The sequence below is a fragment of the Molossus molossus genome, unplaced genomic scaffold (genome assembly GCF_014108415.1).
Source record: "Molossus molossus isolate mMolMol1 unplaced genomic scaffold, mMolMol1.p scaffold_m16_p_15, whole genome shotgun sequence".
NCBI lineage: Eukaryota > Metazoa > Chordata > Mammalia > Chiroptera > Molossidae > Molossus > Molossus molossus.
The window spans coordinates 25,671,558-25,684,103 of record NW_023425350.1 but is presented as its reverse complement, the minus strand read 5'-3'; the positions used below and the strand labels follow the sequence as shown (position 1 = coordinate 25,684,103).

Here is a 12,546-nt window from a genome sequence, read left to right as displayed (position 1 = left end):
TTACTTAATCTTCATTAACTTCTCTTTAAGATCTAGAATACAACTACAAAAATGTTTTATTAAATTACCTAACATTTCTTTGCTACTTTTAAGGAATTTTTAAGGTTATAAAAATTCAAATTGCTCTTCCTACCACATCATTTTGATTTTTAAATGTCTTAGAAGAGTCACAGAAATTTTTAGCATAAGCTCTCTTAACTGTTGTTTTATTTAAAAAACCTTTGTTTTTAGTTTTACACTGGTTAGAATAAAATTAATTCTCCCATTTAATGGTAAAATTCCCAAGACAGAAGTTTTATTGTTCTTTCTTGTAGAAAAATGTAAGTGGCAAATGCTGAAGACTTTCTAGTGTTTACTATCTTAATTCAATGCTATTGGAACTAGAAGACATTTTCAAATTCCAAAATTTAATATAATTGTTTCTGTAAAACTCAGTTGTTAATGATAAAAACCTCTCTTAAGCTGCGTGCTATATTTCACAGAACTTAATGATTGTTAATGCTAAACCTTTTCTTTAAGCTGCTGTATTTTACAGACCTAACTTATAATTATTCATAAGTAGTTGCAGAACTACAATTAAATATTTCTTTTCTGGGAACTGTGCCTTTTATTTATTTATTTTTTGAATGAGGACACTTTAAAACAAACAAAATTTGAGCAAGCACAGCTGACAGTTTTTCTATAAACTTGGCAGTCTTCTCTCCTTACTGTACACGCTAGCCAAGTCAATGGACAGAGTACTTTTGCCATGGTGTTTTATTAGATACTTTTGATAGTTACTCTTACCTACATTAATTTTTAGCTTTTGAATAGAATAATATTTTAAATGGTCCTACTTCTAATTAATGTAAAATTCTTAAATTACTAGATTTATAGAACTTTGCAAAGTTAAGTATATTAGAATTTAAACTGACAAGATTGTCTTATTTGTTTAAAAAGTTGGGTTTTAAAAATGTTCTTTCATTAATTTCTTAAGGAATAAAATGCCAGTGTTGGTTTTAAAAGTGGCCAAGTTTTTTAACATTTTTGTTTTCCTCTTTTGAAGCTTAATTGCCTATTTTAACTTACGTCATTAATATATTACTGGTGTAACTAGAATCCACAAGCAGCTTTCCTGAGTTATGGTTCACAGTGCATACAAATTAGTATTATATTTGTTTGGGCTCTCAGTAAGGTCTATTACTGAATGTATTACTGGCAATAGAATGTGTTTTTATTTATTTATCTTTTTTTTTTATTCCTCACCCAAGGATAGTTTTCTACTTATCATCAGGTAGAGTAGGAGGGAGGGAGGGAGGGAGGGAGGAGGGGAGAGAGAAACGTCGATGTGATAGAACCACATCCACTGGTTGCCTCCCACACAACCTGACCAGGTCGGGGACAAACCATAACCAAGGTACATGCCCTTGACTGGAATTGAACCCGCCACTCTTTGGTCCGCGGGCTGACACTGACTGCTGAGCCAAACCGGCCAGGGCTAGAATGTGTTTTTATTTATTTTTTATCCTCACATTTTTCCATTTTTTGTTCAGATATAGTGGGAGGGAGAGAGAGGAAGAGAGAGAGAGAGAAACATCGATGTGAAGGGACACATTGAGTGGCTGCCACCCGCACGACCTACCGGGGCCGGGGACAAACTGCAACCGAGGTACGTGCCCTTAGCGGGAACCGAACCCGGGTCTCTGTACCGCAGGCCAATGCTCCAACCACTGAGCCAAACCGGCCAGGGCTAGAATGTGTTTTTAATAGACCATCTATAAACTTGTAAAACATGAAAGCAGTAATTTTTAAAGCAGTTATTATTTCTCTTCCAGTTCAAATGAACTGAGTTCTCATTACAGTGATAACAGATAAAGTTACCAATTATTATTAGAACTCTTGGTCTGCTCTTTTTCTTTCTTTTTTGAGGGGCATGGGTTGGTTAGTTGGTTGGTGGGAGTTTATTGGAAAACATACAGTGCAAGTTGTAGCTTACATTGAAACAAAAGCTAAAATTTAACTTGCTCATTTTATTATATAAGTTATAATAAAAGACATTGGTTATAATGCAGTGAGAAACTAGTAAGTAATAAGCACCACTTACAGATATTTTTAGATTATAGGTTGGTCACACATTGTCATAAAAAGCAAAGGAAAAACTCGTTTAACGTTACTTAATTCAGACTTCACTGAGTCTCCAGCCAACTTGATCCACTAAATATTTTAGCAATAATTTATGAAATAAAGCTATAGATTGCTAGTGTTAGATGAGGTGACCAATTTCTCACTTTATAGATGAAAACCCAAGGCCCCTGAAGCTTGTGATTTGCCAGAAATCATATCATTAAGTAATTGCAGAATGAAGACTAGACATTAGATTTTTTTACTCTTAATAGAATATACTTTCTGCCTTATTGCACTGACTCATAGAAGGTGAATTCTTTTCATTAGAATACAGTTTTTATTATGAGTATTGAATAGAAAAAATAAAGAAACTTGCTTGGTTTGAATTGCCAGTAATATAAATTATTTGTTAATTTCTGAGAAAATAGATCTACTATGAAGATATAGTCAGTAATTTTTTTCTTCTCATTAAAACATAATAAGCCCTGGCTGGTTTGTCTCAGCAGTTAGAGTGTTGGCCCATGGACCATTGAGTCTCAGGTTCAATTCCGGTCAAGGACATGTACCTCAGTTGTTTGTCCCAGACCCTGGTCTGGGTCATGCGGAAGGCAGCCAGTCGATGTGTCCCTCTCACATCGATGTCTCTCTCTCTCTCTCTCTCTCAACCTCTCCCTTTCTCTCCCTCCTTCCCACTCTTTCTGAAGATAAACAGAAAAATATCCTTAGGTGAGGACTTAAAAAAAAAAAAAAAAGTAGTAAGTTCTAACTATAAACTTTCATTTTAATGCAAATATTTTATTATATAGTTATATACTGGTCATCATAATTTTAGTTTTTAACAAAACCCAGTCATTAGTCTATCAGTATTGTTTGCGCCATAAAGGAAAGCTTTCTGGGAGAAAAAATTAAATGTAGGTGAATTAGAAAGTGCTTGCTTGCTTAAAAGCTTGCAACAGGGTCTTATGTGGGATCTAATTTATAGGTTGTCTCTCAGACCCAGCGTTTCTGGACATATACTAGTTTACGAACTACATCAGAACGTTGGAATTCACCCAAAGTGATAGGGGGAAAATCATCTAGTTAGATGGATCATTCTGGATCTGGTAGGGATATGAAGAGACTTTCCTTATCAATACAGTAAGAAGGCACAAAGCAATATGCATAAAGAAGAGATGTGAGTAGGAATTCCACTTTGATTACAGTTACAGGAAATAAAGTACAAATTAATATTGAGACTTAAAACAACATGGGTAAAAAAATGTTTGGTGATGGTATGTCTTGGTTTGATGTTCTATTTTAGACAAACGAGGTGACCTTAAGGTAGAGGTAATAATTCAGAACTGACATTATATGGAAATAAAAGCTTTTCATATTGAAGGGTGGGGAAAAGGTGTTTCCCATGCATGGGGAACTTCTCTTTTATGGAATATGACACGGGGGGGGGGGGGGGGAGCCAGTTGATACTTTACATTAAAGTATTTATTGCTATTTTATGTCTTCATGTAGAAAAATCCTCAAAAATCTGTATCAGATTTCTTTTGAGTTTGTGTCCTTTGTAAGCTCAGTTTTGGTGTTTTAATTTTAAAAATCTTTTGAATAGTTTTTGATCTATAGGGCAGTGCTGTTCTATTTTAAACTCATTTTTTTAAAAGTGTTTGTGCGTCAGCATCGCGATCTGTTTCCTTTTTTAAGGAATTCAAGAGTGATTGTTTATAAATCCTTGTTGAGGAGCTCATTGTTTCTTGCAGCTTTTTAAATGGTTGTGTTAAAGGGAGAATTATCACGTGAACACACATCCTGATGAACAGTGTTTCACTGTGGTGGCTGGGGGAGGGGTACTCTTTACATAAATAACTCTCTAAGTAATAATATCTCATAAATTTCATTGACCTTGCCAAATAAAATGTCAAGTATCGATCAAAATAAGTACAGGGGAAAAAAAGGATTGCATTTATCACCTCAAATCTAGTATGCTATATCTGGACATTCTGAGTTCCTCATATGTTGAAGAACTGTGCAATAAAACATTATCAAAAAAACAATTTTAGAGTGAGAGAGACAAGCAGCTAGAAAACTAGCAGAAAACAGTAACTATAACTTATGTTTGAAATAACCTGGGCCTACACTAGGGACTTGATGGTAGTTAGCAGGTTTTGATTAAAGAGAGGGATGCTGAGCAGCTAGTAAGCATGGTGGAAATCTTAGTACAGGAATTTGAGTCAGATAGAAGAGAAAAACCACAGATGAAGTTTTTGTCATTGCTTATATTGAAATCCATTAGGGGTTAATTTGAGAAAGATTTGTGGGATTATATCCACAAGCAAATGATAAGCAGAAAGAGAGTATCAAAATAGTTTATTTTAATTTTCTCCACAAATATTTGTTTATGCTTATATTTTAAAACCAAACCAGCTTGGCTTTTGTATTTTTATGCATTTGCCTTTCATTGTCTCTGAAATAATGATTTTATATATAGGTAGATAACTACTACTCACAACCAACAGAGGCAATATGAAACTTAGTTTTTATCATTACCTGATAAATGTAAGTAGGTCCTTTGGTTTTTTTTTGTTTGTTTGTTTGTTTTATTGGTTTGAGAGAGAGAGGGGAAAATATCAATTTGTTGTTCCACTTATTTATGCATTCATTGGTTTCTTCTTGTATGTGCCCTGACCGGAGATCAAACCCTCCACAACTCTGGCATGTGGGCTCGACGCTCTAACCGACTGAGCTTCCCAGACAGGGCCAGTCCTTTGTTTTCTTACAGAATTATATAACCTGTCTTTATTAATGGGTGTTTCAAAAATATCAAATTGTCTTATTCCTTTACATCATCAGTAAGATAAAGGTCTCCAGCATAGTGTGACATGGTATATGTTACAATCACTAAAATGGGGAAATCAATAGAAATAAAAATAGCTTCTGGAATATGTACCCCGTTTTTGTATAAAATTTCAAATGCAGATGTTATGTCCTCTCTTAATATGTTATTCATTCATGAGCAGTTTTCCACTGCATTAGACTAAAAATAGAGTCTAAATTAATAAAGCCTGGTAATATATGCAGCCTTTAAGAGATATTTTGAAAAGAAACTTTTGCCAAATTTTCTTAGTTTATTTTTAGCTTCTGCTGTTTTTTTATTTTCTTTTGGTAAGACTGCTCTTATTTCTAATCAAGCTAAAAACAATTTAAATTTGAGTCACTTTAGAACTTAGTACAACTGATGATTGTGGGAGTGTTTATTTCACTGCCAGCTTCAGAAACTCCTCTTCTGAATAGTGTACAGGAAGGTACAGCTGCTACTTCCTAAAATCTGGAAGAAGGCTTAACAAGAATTACAGACTCACAAAGAGACTGCTAATTGTTCGATGACTCTCTAGTGCCTTTACCCAAGATTAGCAGTTTATGGCTATATTCTGAATTAATCAGTTATGTAAATATCTATAGTGATTATATAATTTATGGATTCATTCTTTCTATTTAGATCTCACAACTTTGTAAACCTTAAGGGAGATTATGTGATACAGTAGTAAAAAAATACCAAATCAGGAATTACACAATCTAAATTACGGTATCATTTCTGTCACTCTATTGTGTGACCCTAGATGGAAAAATACCCCTGGCCCTACTCACTTCACAGAAATAATATGGAATAAATGATGAGACTGCTATTTGAGAACCTTGTAGAGCAGACCTCAGGAATTGTGCTCCCACTCCCCACCCCGCCCCTTTGACTGGTGGGTCTCTGAGACACACCATGCCTTTCTCAGCATTGTCATCAGTTTCCAGTGCACTGAAATGGCCAGAAGCTTTGGTTTAAGATGAAAGGACCATTTAAAAATAGTATGCCTTTAAAAATAGCCAGTTTTTTAAATATATCTTTTAATTCACTAAGAACTTTTATTCTGTTTTCAACTTAAAAGTACCTTTAATACCCCACAACTTTTTAGCCTGACATAGAGGCATTTGAGAAGAAATGGATCTGGAAATCAATTTTAGACTGAAACAAACTTTTCTTTTAAATAAAGTACAGGTCACCCTAAATTTGGAACAGAACTCAAGGATACTTGGAGCACTTTGTACTAAAGGTCTGGGCTCTCTCTCCAACAGTGACAGCTCAGCATTTCTACAGTGGCCACTGCTTTTGCTTCCTAAACACATGATATTTTGAGTATCCTCACCTTACAAATAGATTTGCAGAACAGGAAGAAGATTCTTGAAAGGGAGGACTGTGATGAAACCGATATAAATCTCTGTTTTAAAATCTTGTACAGCCTTCTGTTTTTAAATCTTTTCTTCTGGATGAAACATTAGTCTTTAACGTTTGAGGAACTCTGTAACTGAAGACAAACAATAAAATACCAACAGAAGAAATTACTAAAGGGTTGTATGTGTTTAATTACTTTTATCAGTAACCCACTCTAGCCTCAGAAGGTATAAAGCAAAAGGAGAAGAGGGGCATTTAAAACCAAAGTATTTTTGTTATTAAATTTATTTTAACTTAAAAAAGTATTATCTTAAATTCCAGGTTGTCTAATATTTAAATCAATTTACTATCTTGATGACCACATATACCAATTGACTAGAAATAGATTTCAGTTTTGTGATAAATCCATGAATTAGCTTTTGGGGGAAAATGTTAATGTATTAAAGTTATTTTATTGAAAGGCTAAAGTTAGGGTGGTTCTTAATCAAGACAGAAGCAACCTAAATACAAATGTTCTAAACAAATTAATTCTGATTCTTGCTAAATCCTATGCTAATAAAAGACATTTGTGCTTCTTATATATGGTCCACGGTGTATATATAGCCTAACAAAAAATAAAGGTACTTGCTACTGTCATTGAGTTTATCATTAAATTAGAGCTAACCAGTCCATAATGTAAGACAGGAAAAGGTTGCTCCCAATAAGAAACTCAAGTTATTGAACTTGTTCCTCCTCCTTTTTAACAACTCTTAAAACTAAATGTGGACCTTGGTAAAATTTGAGTTACAGAAGTGATTTTTTTTCCCCATTATGGGAAGATGTCTCTCCCCCTCTTTTCATAGAAGATGAAAGCCCAGGTCTCTTGTGCTGATGACACAACCTGAGAGAATACTGTTAGGCAGAGACTGCGATAGGCCAGACACTCAGTCAACCACCTGTTTTAAGTCATGGAGATATGAATGAAAAGTAGGTCCTCTGCTGGAAGGGGTCAGAGACTCCTTCTCTTATGATGAACTCTCCTTTTTTTTTTTTTTTATCCTCACCTGAGGATATTTTTCCATTTTTTTGTACAGATAGAGTGGGAGGGAGAGAGAGAGAGAAACATCGATGTGAAGGGACACATCGAGTGGCTGCCACCCGCACGACCAACCAGGGCCGGGGACAAACTGCAACCGAAGTACGTGCCCTTAGCGGGAACTGAACCCGGGTCTCTCCGGACCGCAGGCCGACGCTCTAACCGCTGAGCCAAACTGGCCAGGGCTTATGATGAACTCTCATTGTGACTACTTGAAATAAAAGGAGTTAAAAGTTGTGAATAGACCCAAATCAGCATTCTTGCACATAATAGTTTTAATAACTTACAGGTATTTGTAAGCATCTTTTAGCAGTTTTAATTAAGAAAGACCTTTAGCAAATAAAATCATTTAGAAACTATTTAACTTAATCTACAGCATTATAAAATCTAATTCGAGTTGTACTCTGTTAAGACGATTGAAAGACATCTAGATAACTGCTCCTATATAAACTAGTCTGGATGTCAGGGAAAGTAATGAATTATTGCTGTGGCCTTTCTCTTTACAAGGGAGATAAATCAAACTGGTGATGTTCTGAGATCCAGGTAACAGGTGGGAGCTTGTTTCCATGTTTGGCCTTTGCCTTTCCCTTCTTCCCTTCACATTCCAGTGGCCAGTGATAAGTTGAACATCAGCTAGTCAGAGTTGTACAGAGGTCAAGAAAATAGGTGGATGTAAAATTTTAGTATCTATAGATTTGCCACTAATTTAAGAAACACTAAGTCTAGCAGTTCATTATAAATTCCAAAGCATTCTGTTAGTCAAAACATTTTGGGACTTTTAAAATTGACTATGTGATCTCTTTTGAAAATGTAAATAATAGTTTTAATCATTCTGAGTTAAAGATTTTAATAAGATTTTTCCTTTTTCTTCTTAGATCCCAATTTTGTTCGGACATTTCTTACAACATACAGATCCTTTTGTAAACCTCAAGAACTACTGAGTCTTATAATAGAAAGGTCTGTCAATTTTAATGTTTACATTTAAAAAAAAAAGATTGAACTAAGATCTTATATGTTTCTTGGAAATATATTGGATGAGCTTTAAATTATAATTCATGAGCACTTTTTTAAGGAAAAAAATCTCTTAGAAGACCATTTATTTTATAATATGTTAGCTTTGATTATTTAAATACAAAAATAGGCATTCTTTTTGCATGGAAATGCAGCTATGTGAAATTTAAAATTTATAAATTAACCTAGCTAAAGAACTATATCAAATGTGTAATTTAGACTCAGAAAATTCAAATTTTGATGATTTAGATGTTCTAAACAGAATTTTTCAAATATACCACAAGTTGAGGAAAATAGAGCTTGTCAGTGAACAAATACTATAATCAAGAAAAGTGTTGATCATCCAACCAAAGAGCAGTTAACGTTTCAAGTATTACCCTTAAAAAGTATTATGTTAGTTGATTTAGAGTAATGACGTGAGCCAAAAATGAACATCAGTCCCATAACTTTATAATCATATTTATTTTTAGATTTTACATGTACTCTTTATTATATTTCTAGTTAGTTTTATCTATAAGATCATTAACCTTTACATTATAGAAGCCTTGTTTACACTGATATGTCTATCCTTAGTAATTTTTAAAAAAAAATTTTTTCTTTATTGATTTCAGAGAGAGAGGAAGGGGGAGAGAGAGAGAGATAGAAACATCAATAAGAGAACATTGATTGGCCACCTCCTGCATGCCCCCCACTGGGGATCAGGCCTACAACCTGAGCATGTGCCCTGACTGGGAATCGAACCAGCGACCTCTTGGTGCATGGGTCGATGCTCACCACTGAGCCACACTGGCTGGGCTATCCTTAGTAATTTTTAACAGTGCTCTCTTGATTGTGCAGGCTAGTAAAAAGGTGTTAGTCTTCTATTTGTATATTTGATATAAGTAATATTTTTATTAGTTTATTCTGCTTTATGTTAGGTTTGAAATTCCAGAGCCTGAGCCAACAGAAGCTGATCGCATAGCTATAGAGAATGGAGATCAACCCTTGAGTGCAGAACTAAAAAGGTTTAGAAAAGAATATATACAGCCTGTACAACTGCGGTAAGCATTAATAAGTAATGAGATAGTAAGTCTTGAACTTTTGTTTCAGAGTTGAAATAAAAAAGGATATTTTCCAAGCAAGGAGGAGGTAACAAGGAAAATGAGTAAAAAGCAATTATCAGAAATTATTGTGTAAGTCTTAATTAACATGGGATTTTGAAAGTGGTAGGGTACTATAAGATTATTTAATTTGGTGAACGTTTTCTGTTTTCATTATATCATCCATTGTGATAAACATTTATGTCTGAGTTCCCATGTAATTCAGTTATTCTTCTGTATTAATGCCATAGAGTATTAAATGTATGTCGGCACTGGGTAGAGCACCACTTCTATGACTTTGAAAGAGATGCATATCTTTTGCAACGAATGGAGGAATTTATTGGAACAGTAAGAGGTATGGTATTTTTTTAATTGAATTTTAGGGGTGACATGGTTAATAAAAATTATATAGGTTTCAGGCTTATAATTCTATAATACATCATGTGATATGTGTGTTCACCACCCTGAGGTAGGTTTTTTTGTGCTTAGTTTTGTGTAATAACAGTACTAATATAGTGACTATCAATTGATGTCATTACTGCTCATTGTTGTTAAGAGGCATTTATAGTAGTGCCAGCATAACAATTTGAAAATTTTTCACCAAACTTCATTTTTGACCTACAAATTGCTCAATAATCACCCTGTTGAACTAATGTATTTTCATTTAGTAAATCAATTTACTGGTTATTTTGGAATTGGATAGAAAGGTTTCAATTTATGCTGTCTTTATGCTTATCTGAAGGTGTGTGTACCAAAGGACAATGAGGAACTATTGTGCCATTATAACACTACTGAGCCACTATTAGGTGAAGAGTGCATACATCAGAGGCAGCAGAGCATAGTGAACTGAGAGCCGAGAAACAAGAGTTCTGTTCCTAACATTGCCAATCATCAGATACATAACTTTGGGCAAAATTACTTTGATTCTTTATACTTAAGTTTCCTCATCAGTAACACGTGGAGCTAGGCTTAATGATCTCCAGAGCTTCTCTTCTAGTTTTAAAGATTCAGTGATTGCATAGGTTTAAGTATGTCCTAGATAAACTTGTTTCCATCTCCACTGTACATGCTCAATGAGAATCTCCACTGTACATGCTCAGTGAGAATCAGAAAATAAAGGGTTCGGTAGTAGTGCTTTCATGCATAGTACAAAACAAAACCACATCAAAACTCATACTAAAATGAAAGACTCAGTCCTTTGGCACTGTTTACTTTATGAAATGCAGTGTTGGTTAAATTAACAGTGAATGCGTATAATCTATCCTTATAAATCTCATTTGTGTAAGATAATTCTTTGGAGGATTATAAAATATTTTGAACTTGAGTTTAGAACAATAGAGGTGAAAAATCTCTACAAATAAATTACTTTCTAATGTTATTTTAAAAGGATATGGAAGAATATAAACTATGTGAAGAAAAATTAGATTGGGATAGGGAACAAGGAAATGGTAAAGGGGAACTTCCATTTTTTAAATTTTGATCATTTGAACTTTTTATAACAAATATATATTCAGGTATAACTTGTATGATTTTAAACTTTTAAAAAATAAAATATTGAGTGAAAAGTATTTAAATGTTATTTAAAATGTATTTTCAGGTAAAGCAATGAAAAAATGGGTTGAATCCATCACTAAAATAATTCAAAGGAAAAAAATTGCAAGAGACAATGGACCAGGTCATAATATTACATTTCAGAGTTCACCTCCCACAGTTGAGTGGCATATAAGCAGACCTGGGCACATAGAGACTTTTGACCTGCTCACCTTACACCCAATAGAAATTGCTCGACAACTCACTTTACTTGAATCAGATCTGTATCGGTATGTAATTTGACATTCAAGCTGAAAAATCACTTTAAAGGAGTTAATTTTTAAAATGAAATACTGGTTTCTGCTTTATAGGATTGTTACAAGGCATAAATGAGATAGTATGTGAAGTGTCTGGTACAGAAGGCTCCTCTCTTTCACTCCCTGATTCCCCCTTGCTTTGCCTGGATTTACAGTTTCTCTCTGTCTGGAGTCACCCCTCTTTGGTAAAGCTAAATTCAAATCCTGGCTTTACCATTTGCTGGTTTGGTATTCTTAAACCACTTGACCTTTTTTTGTAACTTTCATCCCTCTGCCTCTTAGTTTCCTCAAGAGTAAAATACAACTAATGGGGCTGGTTTAAATAGTCAATATATATACAGTGCTTAGCACAAAGTAAGGGCTCAGTAACTTAGCTACTGCCATTGTAGTTATGAATTTAAGTCATGGCCAGTTACAGCCTTTTTAGTTTTTCTACATATTAATAACTACTCTCTCAAAATATGTCTGTTTCTAGTTTTAAACAGGGACTATTTAGAATTTCAACTATTTTTTAATAACTAAATGAAAAAGGAACTACATTTATAGATCTTCTACCAAAGATCATCACTAGTCTAAAAAATCAGTGTTGCCCTGGCCGGTTTGGCTCAGCGGTTGGAGCGTTGGCCTGCGGTCTGGAGAGACCCGGGTTCGGTTCCCGCTAAGGGCACGTACTTCGGTTGCAGTTTGTCCCCGGCCCTGGTCGGTCGTGTGGGTGGCAGCCACTCGATGTGTCCCTTTCACATCGATGTTTCTCTCTCTCTCTCTCTCCCTCCCACTCTATCTGTACAAAAATTACAAAAATGTCCTCGGGTGAGGATAAAAAAAAAAAAAATCAGTGTTACAATCTATTTTATTTATTTCTCAGGACTGTTTTATGGTTGGGTTTTCTTCCTCTAGAAGTGGAAAGAAAAAAGATCTATGAATTGCAATGATTATTATACACTCAATGAGCTGATTATTTTAACAGATACATCACTATTTATCTATTTTTTTAAAATTTATTTACTTATTTATTTTTATCCTCACCCGAGGACATTTTTTGATATTTTGTTCAGATAGAGTGGAAGGGAGAGAGAGAGAGAGAGAAACATCGACGTGAAAGGGACATATCGAGTGGTTGCCACCCACACGACCCAACCAGGGCTGGGACAAACTGCAGCTGAGGTACATGCCCTGACCAGGAACTGAACCCTGGTCTCTCCAGACCGCAGGCCGACGTTCTAA

The 12,546-nt window shown here is 34.6% G+C and overlaps 1 protein-coding gene across 7 annotated transcripts in view; it reads left to right on the top strand.

Moving 5' to 3' along the window:
- SOS1 (SOS Ras/Rac guanine nucleotide exchange factor 1) overlaps positions 1-12,546 on the top strand; it is a 122,872-nt gene that overhangs the window by 82,779 nt on the left and 27,547 nt on the right. For all 7 annotated transcript variants that reach the window (XM_036263240.1, XM_036263239.1, XM_036263238.1 and 4 more), the window contains exons 11-14: positions 8,261-8,342; positions 9,314-9,436; positions 9,727-9,830; positions 11,073-11,295. In XM_036263240.1, the coding sequence (XP_036119133.1) occupies positions 8,261-8,342; positions 9,314-9,436; positions 9,727-9,830; positions 11,073-11,295 (532 nt within the window). The remainder of the gene's footprint in view (positions 1-8,260; positions 8,343-9,313; positions 9,437-9,726; positions 9,831-11,072; positions 11,296-12,546) is intronic.